Genomic DNA, 18,043 nt, shown 5'->3' with positions numbered 1-18,043 from the left:
GAGGAGACTCCATCAGCTTAATCAGTCAGGCACCATTAATGGAAGTCGCCTTGTGCAGCCATAGTGTCTGCCCACGAAGTGCCTTAAAAATGATTCCCAACACATTGGTCATGAAGGAAAAGTAGACTCTTAGAGAATCACATCTGATGGGAAATGAAATTATAATTGATGAATGTAGACGAAATCATCAAGGCTCTCTGGCAAAATAGATGGTTTAGGGAGGATCATGAGTGCTGCTGATATTATCATTCCTTGCGAACAAATTTTTTTCCACCCCATTAGAATATAAAGAAATGCTATCGAGCCTTTGAGCTTCCAAGTGTTCTATTGTGCTATTCGGCTTCCCGCACTGAATTTCTCCCGAGCCAAGCTGAGAGGTTTAATTTTTTTTCCACATTCTTAGCACTAAAAATACAACCTGCTCCCAAACCTGTAGAGAAGCAAATGCACGCCCAAATTTGCCGGGATCTTCGGGGCCGGAGGCATTTCGATTTCACCCCTTCCATTCTTCTAACAAATAACTCATTCCCATCAGAAGTAAGAGTAGAGCCCAGCATTGGAAGATCAAATACTTGCTTGAAAAATGATCAAAGATCTGCTCCTTCTCACAAGTATCGGCTACAAGAGAGTGGGGAGACTAGAAAGACTAAACCCTTCAAGGCAGAAGAAGCAAGAAGGACTTTGCGTTTGCTTTTTACCCTCCCGCACCATTCGTAGGTGTAGAAGTGTCTCTGCCCTATTTCTTCCATCTCCTTCTCCTTTCTGCCTGTCTTTGCGGGTATGCTTCCTGTTGCTTCTTTGAGCCGAGCCTCCCCTGCTCTCCACCCTGACTGCTGCAAATGCTTTTTTTAAAATATAGTTAAATATATTCTGAAATTAAAAAATAAAGAGGGGAAAGGGAGCAAGAAGGTCAACTAACGATGTGTGTCACTGAGCTAGGAAACAAATGAAAGATCCACAGATATGTGGTGAAAGACGAACGAAAAATGAATTGTTTTTCCATCTGAAGCACCAAATTTTAGAGCGTTCTTAGGTTTGGAATAATACGATATGGTACAATTAGCCCAAGATGATAATTATGACGATGAGGGGCAGTTTGGCCTAGCAGTAAGAAGATTCAGGCTTTTGTCCCAACTCTATCACTGACCTCCTGTGTGACCCCAGGCAAGTCACTTAACTTCTCTGGGCCTTGGTTTCCTCACCTCTAAAACGGGGGATTTAATCCCTGTTCTCCCCCACAGTTTATACCATGAGCCCCGAGTGGGCTCACAGGTGCGGTCAGACTACGTCTGACTTGACGTTTCTGGATTTACCCCAGTGCTTAATACAGTGCTTGGCACAGACTAAACCCTTAATAAATACCATTATTATTACTGTTGTTATTACAGGCCTCCATCAGTCAACAACGGTGACTCATTTTAGACTGTGAGCCCGCTGTGGGAGGGGATTCTCTCTATTTCCTGCTGAATTGTACTTCCCAAGCGCTTACTACCGTGCCCTGCACCCAGTAAGCGCTCAATAAATGCAACTGAATGAATGAATGGCCTGATGTGTGACCTTGCACTCTTCATTTTGACCTCCCTCACAGTCTAAGGGTCAAACTGATCACCTTGTAACCTCCCCAGAGCTTAGAACAGTGCTTTGCACATAGTAAGTGCTTAATAAATGCCATCGTTATTATCTAAGCAGGAGGGAGAACAGTACCCCCTGTTTACACTTGAGGGAACCGAGGCCCAAAGAAGTTAAGTGACTTGCCCCAGGTCACGCGGCAAGCAAGAACCCAGGTCCAGTTTCGTCCTCCGTGAAATGGAGATGATGGATTTGTGAACCCTGGGCGGGTCATGAATGGCATCCAATCTGATAGCCATGTGTCTATCCCAGGCACACAGCAGGCTCTCTATAGATGCCATAATTAGAACATTTCAGCGCTTAGAACAGTGTTTTGCACATAGTAAGCGCTTAATAAATACCATTATCATTATTATTCATTCATTCAATCATATTTATTGAGCACTTACTGTGTGCAGAGCACTGTACTAAGCGCTTAACCTGGAGTCGAGAGACCTGGGTTCTATACCCAGCTCTGCCACTGATCTGCTGTGCAACACTACACAGGTCTCTCCATATCCTAATCTGTAAAATGGGGAGAAAATACATGCTCTCCCTACCTCTGACGCTGTGAGCCCCACTTGGGGCAAGGACTGTGTCCAATCTGATTTCTTACCCCAATGCTTAATACAGTGCTTGACGCCTAGTAAGCACCTACAAAATATCAGTACTATCATTATTATTATTGCAGATAATAATATTGTCACAACCGGATCTTTATTCCAGCAGCATCAGCTAATGGTACCTACTTCACCAGCTCCAGAGTGGGAGGCAGACGGGGAATCATCAGGCCCTCGGCGGTTGAACTGAAAGGGCCCGAGGACAATACTCTGCTGTTTGAATCGAGGTTCGAGAGCGGGAATCTTCAAAAAGCCGTAAGAGTGTAAGTAGAAAAGAAACCCGAGGAGTTGTACAAGAGGGAGAGGGACTAGGCTGACCGCCGAGTTCTCTTATAGGAGAGGGCTGGGAGAACTGTAATCAATCAATCTATGGTATTTCTTGAGCGCTTACAGGGTGCAGAGCACTGTCCTAAGCGTTTGGGAGTAATCCTCAATAAATATGATTGAATGAATGAATAATAATAATAACAATGGCATTGATTAAGTGCTTACTATGTGCAAAGCACTGTTCTAAGTGCTGGAATGGTCCCCAAAATCCCCTTTTTTACATCTCCTGCCTCAAGCCAATGTTTCCCAGCCCAATTAAACTCTTAATTTGGGGTTGATGATGGTGAGCCGCACATCGGTATCCTCTGCAGCCCCTCCTTCTCTCATGCCACATTTCTGCCCTTCTTACTAGGGCTGGGACGGTTGCTTCGGGGCAGTCTCTGGGGGCAGAAGGGTCTCTCAGCCTCACAACCCCCGGGAGGATGAGACCCTCAAGGCCCTGGCCCTGCTGGGACTTGTAGTCCTGGGGCTAGGGCCTGCCCACTGGGGACTACCTAAATCCTAAATCTGCTTATTTTCATCATCATCATCATCATCAATCGCATTTATTGAGCGCCTACTATGTGCGGAGCACTGTACTAAGCGCTTGGGAAGTACAAATTGGCAACATATAGAGACAGTCCCTACCCAACAGTGGGCTCACAGTCTAAGAGGGGGAGACAGAGAACAAAACCAAACATACTAATAAAATAAATAGAATAGATATGTACAAGTAAAATAAATAGAGTAATAAATATGTACAAACATATATACATATATTTTCAGAGTCGCTCTGTCTGTAGCAACCCCCCAAAATAGCTGGACCCCACCACGGGCAGTGGGGGGTCACTCTGGGGCTTGGAATGGGCCCTTCCCAGAGACTCTGTGTCACTTCCCTAAGGAAAATCCATTTCAGAGGTCAACTGATTCCATCACTCTAGTTCCCCTTCGACTAAAGCAGTGAAGAGAAAAGGCACAGAAATGAGTTCCAGGGCCGTTTAGAGATCATCATCATCATCAATCGTATTTATTGAGCGCTTACTATGTGCAGAGCACTGTACTAAGCGCTTGGGAAGTACAAATTGGCAACATAAGATCAGCCACCATTGGCAGCTGCCCAGTCCTTTACAGCCAGCCAGCCCTTACTGCAGGTAAAAATTGGGACTGCTTAGATGTCTTTTTATAGTTCGTTCCTGAGGCAGGGTATTTCTGGAAGTGCCAGCAAAAATGGAAGACCCGGTTCTCTGAGCCAGTGCTGAGGTATCTGGTCTTCTCTGCCTCCTAGTTAAAATTTTTGCTCTTCAGCCTCTCCAAATTTCGGACCTGGTAAGCTGCCGCTTTCTGGGTGAGGTTGATCTTACCAGTGAGTGGTGGAATAGTTGAAGTCCCTTCTGTTCCTGGATTCGTTGGTTCATTCGTTCAATCAATCTTATTTATTGAGCACTTACTGTGTGCTGAGCACTATACCAAGTGCTTGGAAAGTACAAAAAGCAATAGAGAGAGGCAGTAGAGAGAGACAATCCCTGCCCACGGCGGGCTTACAAATTAGAGGGGGAGGAGACAGACATCAAAACAAGTAAACAGGTATCAATATCCCCTACTGAGAGCTCACCTCCTCTGGGAGGCCTTCCCAGACTGAGCCCCCCTTTTTCCTCCCCACAGCACTTGTGTATATTTGTACATATTTACTACTCTATTTATTTTATTAATGATGTGTATATAGCTGTAATTCTATTTATTCTGTTGGTATTGACACCTGTCTACTTGTTTGGTTTTTTTTGTCTGCCTCCCCCTTCTAGACTGTGAGCCCATTGTTGGGTAGGGACCGTCTCTATATGTTGCCGATTTGTACTTCCCAAGCGCTTAGTAATAATAATAATAATAATGGCATTTGTTAAGCACTTACTATGTGCAAAGCACTGTTCTAAGCGCTGGGGGGATACAAGGTGATCAGGTTGTCCCGCGTGGGGCTCACAGTCATCATCCCCATTTTACAGATGAGTTAACTGAGGGTCCGAGAAGTTAAGTGACTTGCCCAAGGTCACACAGCAGACATGTGGCGGAGCCAGGATTCGAACCCAGGACCTCTGACTCCAAAGCCCGGGCTCTTCCCACTGAGCCACGCTGCTTCTCATAATGATGGAATTTGTTAAGCGCTTACTATGTGCAAAGCACTGTTCTAAGCGCTGCGGGAATACAAGGTGATCAGGTTGTCCCACGGGGGGCCCACAGTCTTCATCCCCATTTTACAGGTGAGGGAACTGAGGCTCAGAGAAGTGAAGTGACTTGCCTAAGGTCACACAGCAGACATGGGGCGGAGCCGGGATTCAAACCCATGCCCTCTGACTCTAAAGCCTGGGTTCTTCCCACTAAGCCATGCTGCTGATCACTGAGCCACGCTGCTGATCACGCAGCAACAGTACAGTGCTCCGCACACAGTAAGCGCTCAATAAATATGATTGAATGAATGAAAATCATCTTCCCAGTCACTCCCACCCCACTGCCCCCGCAATCCCCTCAGAACGCCCAAACGGCGTTTAGGCATTTGACATTCCACCCCTTCCACCTCCGCCGGCTTTCGCTTCCTCAAATTCCAGTTTCCCCCAGGCGGGAGGGACTATCCAACTTGCTGAGCATCCTTTCCTCCACCCCGCCCATTTCAGAGACACCTTCGAGTACGAACTCACCCTCCAGCCGGACCTGTACACCGGCAGGCACACCCAGTGGTTCTACTTCCGGGTCCAAAACACCCGAAGAGGGGTCGCCTATCGCTTCACCATCGTCAACCTGACGAAAGCCAAGAGCCTTTACGCCACGGGGTTGAAGCCCCTCATGTACTCCCAACTGGACGCCCAGACCGGCCAAGTCGGTTGGAGGAGGGAAGGGGGAGACATCAAATACTACAAGAGCAGCCAAGGTGCGGGGCAGCGGCCTTTGTACTGCCTCACTTGGACCGTCCAGTTTCCCCACGACAACGACACTTGTTTCTTCGCTCATTTTTATCCCTACACTTATACCGACCTGCAACGCTACGTCCTGACAGTGGCCAACGACCCCGCCCGGGCTTCCTACTGCAAGCTCCGAGGCCTGTGTCGGAGCCTGGCCGGGAACACCGTGTACCTCCTCACCATCACCAGCCCGTCCAGAAGCCCCCGAGAGGCGGCCGCCAAGAAAGCTGTGGTGCTAAGCGCCCGGGTTCACCCCGGGGAGTCCAACGGCTCCTGGGTGATGAAGGGGCTCCTGGATTTTATCCTTAGCGATGCTCCGGATGCGCGACTTCTCCGAGACACCTTCCTCTTCAAAGTGGTGCCCATGTTGAACCCGGACGGGGTCGTGGTGGGGAATTCCCGCTGCTCCCTGACCGGCAGGGACATGAACAGACGTTACGGGACCATCCTGAAGGATTCTTTCCCTTGCATTTGGCACACCAGCAAAATGATCAAGAGGTGAGGGGGAGAGCGGAGAGCCAACCGAGCCGCTTCTGCTCGGGAACGAAAGTTGGCTTTTGAACCTGCTGAAAAAGGGCGCTTTGGTAGAAAAGCGGAGTTGGTCCTTGTCTGGGTTTTGTTGAAGCGAGTGCTTCTTTGAGAGAGCCAGCCTTCTTCCATAGTCTATTAAATAGTCACCCGGGTTCCTTTGTTACAAGACCAAAAATTTTACCATCCTGCTACATCTTTTAGACTGTGAGCCCACTGTTGGGTAGGGACTGTCTCTATGTGTTGCCAATTTGTACTTCCCAAGCGCTTAGTACAGTGCTCTGCACATAGTAAGCGCTCAATAAATACGATTGATTGATTGATTGATCTAAGGAAAAGAAATTTCAGCTAAAGTTGCCAGGTTCCTGTTCACTGAATTAGAGATAATAACAACCATAGAGGATTTGTTTAGCACTTACTATGAGTGTACCGAGCGCTGGGGTAGATTACAAGATAATCGGGTCCCACGTGGGGCTCACAGTCTTAAGTAAGAGGGAGAAATGGTAATTAAATCCCCATTTTGCAGATGAGGGAGCCGAGGCACAGTGAAGTTAAGTGACTTGTCAGAGGTCACACAGCAGGTAAGGGGAGCTTTCCACTAAGCTACATTGCTTATGTTCTCACTTGAGCAGTGGAATGATCCAGTCTACCAGTGATGGGAGTGTTCTGTAAAAGGATTTATTACCGTCATGAATCAATCAATCGGTAGTATTAATTCAACTCTTATTGTGTAAAAAGCACTCTAGCACTCTATAAAACACTTGGGGGATATTTCAGTAGAGGCAGAGGATACAATTTCTACCCTCAGGGAGCTTACAATCTAATAGGAGAGATGGAGGCGAAATAATCCGTCATTGGTATTTATTGAGCATTTGCTACATGCAGAAGCAGCGTGGCTCAGTGGAAAGAGCCCGGGCTTTGGAGTCAGAGGTCATGGGTTCGAATCCCGGCTCCACCACAAGTCTGCTGTGTGACCTTGGGCAAGTCACTTAAATTCTCTGAGCCTCAGTTCCCTTATCTGTAAAAATGGGGATTAAGACTGTGAGCCCCACATGGGACAACTTGATCACACTGTATCACCCCAGTGCTTAGAACAGTGCTTTGCACATAGTAAGCGCTTAACAAATGCCATCATTATTATGCAGAGCACTGTATTAAGCACTCGGGAGGGTACAGTGCAACAGAATTAGCAGAGAAGTTCCCTGTCCATAGGAGCTTATAGCCTAGAAGAGGAGACAGACATTAATATGAATAAATGATAATAATAATAATAATAACAATGATGGTATTTGTTAAGCACTTACTATGTGCAAAGCACTGTTCTAAGCACTGTGGAGGTTACAAGGTGATCAGGTTGTCCCCTGGTGGGCTCACAGTCTTCATCCCCATTTTACAGATGAGGGAACTGAGGCCCAGAGAAGTGAAGTGACTTGCCCAAAGTCACACAGCTGACAATTGGCAGAGCCGGGATTTGAACCCCTGACCTCTGACTCCAAAGCCCGTGCTCTTTCCACTGAGCCATGCTGCTTCTCTAAATAAATAATAAATAATTTACTACATATATTTTTAAAGATATGTACATAATAATAATAATAATGATAGCATTTATTAAGCACTTACTATGTGCAAAGCACTGCTCTAAGTGCTGGGGCAGTTACAAGGTGACCACGGGGGGGGGCTCACAGTCTTAATCCCCATTTTCCAGATGAGGTAACTGAGGCCCAGAGAAGTGAAGTGACTTGCCCAGAGTCACACAGCTGGCAATTGGCAGAGCTGGGATTTGAAGCCATGACCTCTGACACCAAAGCCCGGGCTCTTTCCACTGAGCCACATTGGTGCTCTGAGGTTGGGGGTGGGACAAGTACCAAATGTCCAGAGGTCACTGATCTGAGAAATAATGTACAGAAAGGAGGAAGGAGAGAATGGAAAAACGGATATGTGGACAAATAAGGACCGAACTAGTAAACAGATATGAAGAGAAGTGCCACTGTGAGGGACTTAAGTGCTGGGGTGTGCGGATGTGCTAAAGTGGTGGTTGGGAGGGCATGAAGTAGGGAGAAGAAAAATGAATCAGGGAAAGCCTCCTGGAGAAGGTGGGATTTTCAGGAGAGCTGAGGTCTGGCAGAGCTGGAGGGGAGAATTCTTGGAAGGTGGAAGAGTGTGAGCAAGAGCTCAGAAAAGGGAGAAGCCGGAAAAAGGCTCAGTGAGAAGATGAGTTGGAGAAAACTGGAGTGGGCAAGCCAAGGCACAGTGGGAGAGGAGAGTGGATAGGGCGGAAGGAGAGCGTTGATGAAGCCAGTGGTCAGGAATTCCTGCTTGATGCAGAAAAATTGGGTAGCCATTGAAGAGGAGTGGGAAGATAATAATAATAATAGTAATAATGGTATTTGTTAAGTGCCTACTGTGTGCCAAGCACTGTTCTCAGCACTGGAGTATATAGAAGGTAATCAGATTGTCCCACGTGCGGTTCAGAGTCTTAATCCCCATTTTACAGATGAGCTAACTAAGGCACGGGGAATACTACTAATAATAATAATGGTATTTGTTAAGTGCTAACTATGTGTGAAGCACTTCTCTAAGCGCTGGGGAATATACAAGGTAATCAGGTTGTCCTATGTGGGGCTCACAGGCTTAATCTCCATTTTACAGGTGAGCTAACAGGCACAGAGAATAATAATAATAATAATAATGGTATTTGTTAAGTGCTTACTAAGTGTGAAGCACTTCTCTAAGCGCTGGGGAATATACAAGGTAATCAGGTTGTGCTATGTGGGGCTCACAGGCTTAATCTCCATTTTACAGATGAGCTAACAGGCACCAAGAATAACAATAATAATAATAATAATGGTATTTGTTAAGTGCTTACTATGTGTGAAGCACTTCTCTAAGCGCTGGGGAATATACAAGGTAATCAGGTTGTCCTATGTGGGGCTCACAGGCTTAATCTCCATTTTACAGATGAGCTAACGGGCACAGAGAATAATAATAATAATAATAATGGTATTTGTTAAGTGCTTACTCTGTGCCAAGCACTGTTCTAATCCCTGGGGTAGATACACGGTAATCAGGTTGTCCTATGTGGGGCTCACGGGCTAAATCTCCATTTTACAGATGAGCTAACAGGCACAGAGAATAATAATAATAATAATAATGGTATTTGTTAAGTGCTTACTATGTGTGAAGCACTTCTCTAAGCGCTGGGGAATATACAAGGTAATCAGGTTGTCCTGTGTGGGGCTCACAGGCTAAATATCCATTTTACAGATGAGCTAACTAGCACAGAGAATAATAATAATAATAATGGTATTTGTTAAGTGCTTACTATGTGCCAAGCACTGTTCTAATCCCTGGGGTAGATACACGGTAATCAGGTTGTCCCACGTGGGGCTCACAGGCTTAGTCCCCATTTTACATTTGAGCTAACAGAGGTGCAGAGAAGTGAAGTGACTTGCCCAAGGTCACTCAGCAGACAAGTGGCAGAGCCGGGATTAGAACCCACGACCTCCGACTCCTAAGCCCGGGCTTTTTCCACTCAGTAGACAAACGATCTGGGCAGTAATAATAATAATAATGATGGTATTTATTAAGCGCTTACTATGTGCAAAGCACTGTTCTAAGCGCTGGAGAATGAAGTATGAACTGGAGAGGGAAGAGGCTGCAAACAGACCAGAGAGGAGGCGGATACAGCAGCCTAACCAGGGTATGATCATCAATCGGGCCTATTTATTGAGCACTTACTGTGTGCAGAGCACCGTACTAAGCACTTGAGACCAAGTTGGTTGACGATCGGATGACGAGGAAGGGGTGGATCTGGGAACTGTCGCGGAGGGGGAAAACACCTCACACGTCTGTCCGATAATAATAATAATAATAATGGCATTTATTAAGCGCTTACTATGTGCAAAGCACTGTTCTAAGCGCTGGGGAGGTTACAAGGTGATCAGGTTGTCCCACATGGGGCTCACAGTCTTCATCCCCATTTTCCAGATGAGGGAACTGAGGCCCAGAGAAGTTAAGTGACTTGCCCAAAGTCACACAGCTGACAATTGGCGGAGCCGGGATTTGAACCCATGACCTTTGACTCCAAAGCCCGCACTCTTTTCCACTGAGCCACGCTGCTTCTCCAATGTCCGATGATGCATCCCTGATTGTTTCGCTTGTTCCTTCTCACTAGAATCCTTGAAGAGCGAGAGATTCTGCTGTACTGTGATTTTCACGGGCACAGTCGGAAGAACAATGTCTTCATGTACGGTTGTAACAATAAAAATGACCATAAACGCCAACTTCATGAGCGGGTCTTTCCTTTAATGTTAAGCAAAAATGCCCCAGATAAGGTAAGCAGGAGTAATAGTTTTCCATCTTTCTTGTTGGGTAGGGACTGTCTCTATATGTTGCCAACTTGTGCTTCCCAAGGGCTTAGTACAGTGCTCTGCACACAGTAAGCACTCAATAAATACGATTGATTGATTAAAAGAAAAGAAAAAAGGAGATTTCATGCCCTTTGAAGCTTTTTACTTGCACCTTTGGAATATTTGGTGGGCGTGGGGGTGGAATTAAATCATGGCAAGAAGGATTGTTCAGATTTAGAAATTACTGTTGGGTGGTGTCTGGAAAGGTTTTTAGAGTTACTGTGAATGTTTGTCTTAGGTCTTGGCCTCATAATATTAATCGTAACTGTGGTATTTGTTAAGCAGTTACTATGGACCGAACACTGTACTATGTCCGCGAGGGGTCGAGTCCCGTATGGGGCTCGCAGCCTAAACAGGAGGTAGAACAGACATGTAATCCCATTTTAACAGATGAGGAAATGGGCACAGAGAAACTAAATGACTTGCCCAAGGTAATACGGCAGGCAAGTGGTGGAAGCGGAATTAAAACTCAGGTCTCCGACTCAAATTTTTGCTCTTTGGAGATGTCCGCCCATTATCGGACATTCGCATTCGAAGATGTCCATCAAAATCAGAAAGTTGAGGATCGAGAAGCAGCGTGGCTCAGTGGAAAGAGACCGGGCTTTGGAGTCAGAGGTCATGGGTTCAAATCCCGGCTCTCCCACTTGTCGGCTGTGTGACTTTGGGCAAGTCACTTAACTTCTCTGTGCCTCAGTTCCCCCATCTGTAAAATGGGGATGAAGACTGTGAGCCCCCTGTGGGACAACCTGATCACCTTGTAACCTCCCCAGCACTTAGAACAGTGCTTTACACATAGTAAGCACTTAATAAATGCCATTTTTATTATGATTATTATTATTATTATCATTTCTGATCCTGAACAGAATATTGCAGACCACCACAGGCTCCTTAATATGTAAAACACAACTAAAGGGTTGGAGAGACATATAAACCTAATAGAGTTGGACCAAGTAAACCCTCTATGTTGATGATGATGGCATTTGTTAAGCGCTTACTATGTGCCAAACACTGTTCTAAGCGCTGGGTTTGTGAATAGAGAGAAGCTTGTTCTGGGCAAGGGAATGTGGCTCCTAACTCTGTTATATCGTACTTTCCCAAGTGCTTAGTGCACTGCTCTTCACACAGTAAATGCTCAATAAATATGATTGATTGATTTTGAAAGATGCAGAGAAGTAGTTCTATAGCGCAGACTTTTAAATATCAAATTACAGAGAATGCCAAGAAGAAATGAATAGAGAAAAGCTTGTGCTCAAAATTAGGGGAAAAAAAATTATGTAGGTCAAATCTATTCAATTAAATTGTTCCTTCACATAAAGGGATGGTAGAGGAATTGGAGTTTATAAAGTGGGAAAAAAAAAAAGATCTAACAGGTCAACAAATGGGAGGAGGGAGAAACTACATTAGTTTGGAGAGGAAATGTCAACCAAATTCCTTAAGTTCGGAAATCTGAATTATAAAGTAAAAATCGCAATAATGAGTTGAAGCCATTTACATGCTAATTCCCGATTAAGTGACCATAAGGAATGTTCTTTAGTTTTCTTTCCAGAGTTGTAGGTTTAAGGTCCAGAAATGCAAAGAAGGAACCGGGCGGGTTGTGATGTGGAGAATGGGAATCCAAAATAGCTACACTTTGGAGTCCACATTTGGAGGCTCAACGCTTGGTAAGGTTACTTGACACTGTTACCTTTTATCATGCTTGGGTTTGCAGGGATCTGAGCAAAGTGGGGCTGCTTTAATGTTAGAAATCAAACAAAGGTCTATGCCATCTGGGGCCAGAACTAATGAACCAGGGGAACCGAGAGGCTGAGAAGACTCGTGTTCAGTGAAACACATGCTTGCATTGGGCTAGAGAGGCTGCTCTATCTGTTCCCACCTCTTCCAAAGAGCATAATGGCCTGGAATTGGGCTCTCTTCTGTAAAAAAAAAAAAAAAAAAAAAAGTCCAGGGTCCTTCTGGGGAGCCCTGTTCTCAGATTCAATTAAAATCTCATTTTCTTGCCAGTGTTTTTGGGGTTTTCTTTTTCCTTCCTAGGTTGTAAGAGAGAGATTCATTTTACCACGGAAGACCTGAAATCCCTTGGTTATCAAGTCTGTGATACTTTATTAGATTTCTGCGATCCTGACCGCTCCAAGGTAAAAAGGAAACCCCTGGGGACTTCATGGTTCTAAGAAACATGGAGCTAAGGGGATGCTCATATTAATGCTCAAAACTAGGTGAGCCAGGAAACTCTGCAAGAGAATTGATTAGTATTCGTTCACTAATCTCTATACTTCTGTTTCTTTACATTATCTAGCAATCAATTGTATACATTGAGTGCTTACAGTGTGCACAGCACTATACTAAGTTCTTGGGAGAATGCAATGTAACTATATAACGGACTCATTCCCTGCGCATAACAAGCTTACAGTCTACAGAGCCAATTATACTAAACTCAGATGCCCTTAATCAATCCATGGAATTTAATGAACATTTGCTGTGTGCAGAGCACTTAATTTCTTGGGCGGGTATAATACAACAGAGTTGGTAGACACGTTCCCTGCCCAACAGGAACTTACCATTTAGAGGGACATCGTAAGATCTCAGTTGCTATGTTAGGAGGAATGAAGAAGAAAAAAGAAAACACTAAAGTGCACACAAAATGTTAAATTATAAAAAGATAGATCCATCTCATTTAAGTGTTGTATTTGTCTTAACATTAAAATTATCTAGACAAACTACAATTATATAGCTCACAGAACTTACGTAAGACTTATCTGCCACTTACCTGCTGAGCAACCTTGGGAAAGTCACTTAACTTCTCTGTGCCTCAGGTACCTGTAAAATGGGGCTTAAGACGGTGAACTCCATGTGGGATCATGTCCAACGTGATTAGCTTGTATCTGCCCCAGTGCTTAGAACAGTGCCTGACACATAGTAAATACTTAACAAATACCGTTAAAGAAAAAAACCGTTCTGTGAGATCCAGAAGTAGAACATCTCTGGAGAGGCCCACAGTTCCCCACTGTGCATCATTCGATCATATTTATTGATCGAATAAATCAATTCTATCAGACTGAACCCCTTCCTTCCTCTCCCCCTCGTCCCCCTCTCCATCCCCCCATCTTACCTCCTTCCCTTCCCCACAGCACCTGTATATATGTATATATGGTTGTACATATTTATTACTCTATATTTATTTATTTATTTATTTATCTTACTTGTACATTTCTATCCTATTTATTTTATTTCGTTGGTATGTTTGGTTCTGTTCTCTGTCTCCCCCTTTTAGACTGTGAGCCCACTGTTGGGTAGGGACCGTCTCTATGTGTTGCCAATTTGTACTTCCCAAGCGCTTAGTACAGTGCTCTGCACATAGTAAGCGCTCAATAAATACGATTGATTGATTGATTGATTGATTGAGCACTTACTGTGGGCAGAGCACTGTACTAAGCACTGTGATATGCCCCATGACTTTGTTCTGTGGAGTCAGTATATCTTGGACAGGATCTCACTTTCAACTGTGTCTGTCTTTCCCAAGTGTCTCTCAAAACATTCTCTACCTTTTGAATTACAAATACACAGCTCTATTTAAGTGCAAGCCCTAAATGAACTTCCAAAATCACTTGGGACCACAAACAACTCATCCCCTTTAAATCTGCTTCATGTCTTCCTACAAGCTTTTCAAGCAAACTCTAACATCTGCAGGCTTCCTCTAATGTTACGTTGCCTCCAAAACATATCTCTTTATTTAGTGCGTGGAGTCAAATTATGGTGATTTATCTAGCCTCCAAACAGTTGTGAAGGGACTGCATTGGCTCCACCCCAGAACTACAGAGCTATGCATATAGTAAGCACTTAGCACATTCTGCAGTATGTTACATAATTCACTGCCTGATGCCGAAATCGCCATTCCCTTCTGCAAGAACATCCCTTTTCAGTTTTACCAAATACACATAAGCCTTGTCTGAAAGAGCAAGTGAAATGACCGTCGTCTTTTCCTAGTACAAAACATGTCCAATGCTAGAATTACATTACTATAATTGGGTATATTAATCAATGATATTTATTGAGCACATGTGCAGAGCACTGTATTAAGCACTTGGGAGAGTACGGCACAACAGAGTTGGCAGACACAGTCCCTTCCCACAATGAGCTCACAGTCTATTTTAAGGTTTTCTCCCCCTGAGGGTTATCTAACAGACTGGTGTCCAACTCCACTTAGAAAAGGACAAAGAAAAATGGTCTATGTCCCCTCCAAAATCACCTTCTAATACTTTTTTCTACACTGCTTTAAGGGGCTCTTAGACTGTAAGCTCTTTCGTGATGGGAATGTGTCTACCAACTCTGTTGTATTGTACTTTCCCAAGCACTCAATACAGTGTTCTGCACACAGTAATGTTCAAAAAGTACCATTGATGGATTGCTTGATTGATGAATGGTTAGATGCACAGAAACCTAGGCACATATCATCACAGGGTCAATTCCGAACTGCACCGTTTGTAATTTTCTCAGTATCAGAGCACATCTGAGGCAGAATGTGAACTCATAGTTATTTAGGGTCAACTGATGAATATAGCTACCCTACTATCATCATCATTATCATCAGTGTTTACTGAGTGTTTACTTTTATTCAGTGCACTGTATTAAGCTGTAGCCTCATAACCCCATCCCAGTAACCTGAAGAATATATTATTTTCTTTGCAACGTGTTTTCAGTTTAGTATTATTTTAAGGATAATCCTGGTACTGTGCGTTCAATATATCTATTTTCACTTGCACCCATCTTTGTCAGCCATTCTGGCCTTTTCTTGAGATTTCAATAAACTCAAGTGTTCTGGAGTTAGAGAAGCATGTAGTTGACTGCAGTGCAAACTGCTGGTGTGATTTAATTTTTACAAAATAACCACTGCAACGGAGCTAGCTCTAACTGATTCACCAGCACTTCCTGCAAAAATTAATCAATCAATCAATCATATTTATTGAGCGCTTGCTGTGTGCAGAGCACTGTACTAAGTGCTTGGGAAGTACAAGTTGGCAACATCTAGAGACAGTCCCTACCCAACAGTGGGCTCACAGTCTAAAAGGGGGAAACTTGTTTCTATTACCACAACTTAGGGAAAACAAAATATGACCTTCTTGTCTCCTCCCCTACAGTTCAGGCAGTGTTTATCAGAGCTTCAGGAGATACTTCAACAAGAAATCTGTAAAAAATGCGAGCACCTTGGACAAGAGAAGGATTTGGAAGGCACTTGGAGTGACATCTCTTGGTCTGACATTGAATCCAGGTAACAAACTCTCCTGGAGAAAAATAGGAGAAATTGGCATTTATATTCCTTGTGGGAGGGCAGACAGATTGGTGGGATTCCAGAGGGTTTAGTTCAGAAGAGGCCAAAGAGCTGTTGAAAGAAATAATTCTTAGAACTGCCATTTTATCTCATGTCTTGATTAGTAGTCTACAAAAATAGGAGATGTAACTTCCAGAGCACTTAGTTCAGTTTTAGCCAATCTCACCCCAGAAATCAATCAGTCAAGGGTATTTTTGAGTGTTTATTGTGCGCAGAGCACTGTCCTAAGAACTTGGGAGATTACACCATAACAGAGTTGGTAGACGTGTTCCCTGCCCACAACAAGCTTACAGTCTAGAGGAACAGTCAGTGTACAGTTTCCAGAAAAATCGTGATGAAAGAGGAATGTAGTGTGGCAAGAAGAGACCTAGAGAGCTGAAGAATTGAGAAGGGCAGAGCTTTGAACTGGACAACTGTGTAACAGAAACTTGTAAAAGAAAACTTCAGAGGATAATTCCTGATGGAGAGTATTTTAGAGTTTGGTTCTTCCTTCAATATATGTCTACAAAAGTACACCTGCCTCTTTAAGGGCTCTCCATTGCCTAGGATCAATCCACTGTATTTATTGAGCACTTCCTGTGTGTGAGCACTGTACTAAGCACTTGGGAGAGTACAACAGAATTAGCAGATGCATTCCCTGTCCATAATGAACTTACAATCTAGAGGATGAGTCCTTAAGGCACACGGTTCCACTAGGGCCCCTTGATAAGATCCGAATCAATCGTATTTACTGAACACTCCCTGTGTGCAGAGCAGTGTAGTAAGCACTTGGAAGAGTACATATAAATGACCAGGAGGATCACGGTCTTCAAGGATCTCTGAGTAAAATGGTTGAATCCTTTTTTTCCCTTGAGATCCTCCTCTCCAGAAATGCCCTTTCTTCAGAAAGCAGTCTCACTGGTGGGCTGGCAAATTTTTCTGCCCTCTTTTTCTGCTGGTGTCATTTGCCCAGGTCTGCTGTCAATCAATCAATCAATCAATCAATCGTATTTATTGTCAAAGAAGCTGTAGCCACTTCTGGGCTGGACACATGACTTCAATAAGAGTTCTTCTGGTTCCTCTGAAAAAGCCTCCTTGACACCCTAGAACTGAACTGTACAGGACTTTCATTTCTCTTCTGAAAATTCCAGACAGGGAATTTTCATTTCCAAATGAATGGAGTGTGGCTCAGTGGAAAGAGCCCGGGCTTTGGAGTCAGAGGTCGTGGGTTCAAATCCCGACTCCGCCAATTGTCAGCTGTGTGGCTTTGGGCAAGTCACTTCACTTCTCTGTGCCTCAGTTACCTCATCTGGAAAATGGGGATTAAGACTGTGAGCCCCCCGTGGGACAACCTGATCACCTTGTAACCTCCCCAGTGCTTAGAACAGTGCTTTGCACATAGTAAGCGCTTAATAAATGCCATTATTATTATTATATCATGTCAGAAAATAGCAAATGAGGGATCCTGTGAAATGGATTCTACTCTCTAGGGAGATGCTTAATAAAGCGAATTCCCATCTCTTTCTTGGAAACAGCACCAGTGGCTCCGATAGCTCCGAATCCGATGGCCTCCCTGTGCATCTACTGAACCTCGTGGAAAAGGTGAGCATCACCATCTTGACCCCAAGAAAGAGAGCAGCTTGGAAAAACAACACAGATAGACTACAGACTGGAACCAAATACAGTTATAGCACCTTGAGAAGCAGTAAGGCCTAACGGAAAGAGCTCGGGCCTGGGAGCCGGGGGACCTGGGATTCATTCATTCATTCCCTCAATCAATCAATCAATCAATCAATTGTATTTATTGAGCGCTTACTGTGTGCAGAGCACTGTACTAAGCGCTTGGGAAGTACAAGTTGGCAACATATAGAGACAGTCCCTACCCAACAGTGGGCTCACAGTCTAAAAGGGGGAGACGGAGAACAAAACCAAACATACTAACAAAATAAAATAAATAGAATAGATATGTACAAGTAAAATAAATAGAGTAATAAACATGTACAAACATATATACATATATACAGGTGCTGTGGGGAAGGGAAGGAGGTAAGATGGGGGGGATGTTGGCAACATATAGAAATGGTCCCTACCCAACAACGGGCTCAGAGTCTAGAAGTGGGAGACAGACAACAAAACATAACACGTAGACAGGTGTCAATACCATCAGAATAAATAGAATTATAGCTATATACACATCATTAATAAAATAAATAGAATAGTAAATATGGACAAGTAAAATTAATAGAGCAATAAATCTGTACAAACATATGTACAGGTGCTGTGGGGAGAGGAAGGAGGTAGGGCAGGGGGGATGAGGAGGAG

The 18,043-nt window shown here is 44.2% G+C and overlaps 1 protein-coding gene across 1 annotated transcript in view; it reads left to right on the top strand.

The window, feature by feature from the left end:
- Window positions 1–18,043, top strand: part of AGBL2 (ATP/GTP binding protein like 2) — a 50,729-nt gene that overhangs the window by 15,057 nt on the left and 17,629 nt on the right. The window contains exons 6-12 of the mRNA XM_038765223.1: window positions 2,335–2,491; window positions 5,132–5,980; window positions 10,185–10,344; window positions 11,954–12,080; window positions 12,451–12,551; window positions 15,552–15,682; window positions 17,257–17,323. Of these exons, the coding sequence (XP_038621151.1) occupies window positions 2,335–2,491; window positions 5,132–5,980; window positions 10,185–10,344; window positions 11,954–12,080; window positions 12,451–12,551; window positions 15,552–15,682; window positions 17,257–17,323 (1,592 nt within the window). The remainder of the gene's footprint in view (window positions 1–2,334; window positions 2,492–5,131; window positions 5,981–10,184; window positions 10,345–11,953; window positions 12,081–12,450; window positions 12,552–15,551; window positions 15,683–17,256; window positions 17,324–18,043) is intronic.

This window comes from Tachyglossus aculeatus, chromosome 22 (assembly GCF_015852505.1).
Source record: "Tachyglossus aculeatus isolate mTacAcu1 chromosome 22, mTacAcu1.pri, whole genome shotgun sequence".
NCBI lineage: Eukaryota > Metazoa > Chordata > Mammalia > Monotremata > Tachyglossidae > Tachyglossus > Tachyglossus aculeatus.
This window is presented reverse-complemented; position numbering and strand designations above follow the sequence as displayed.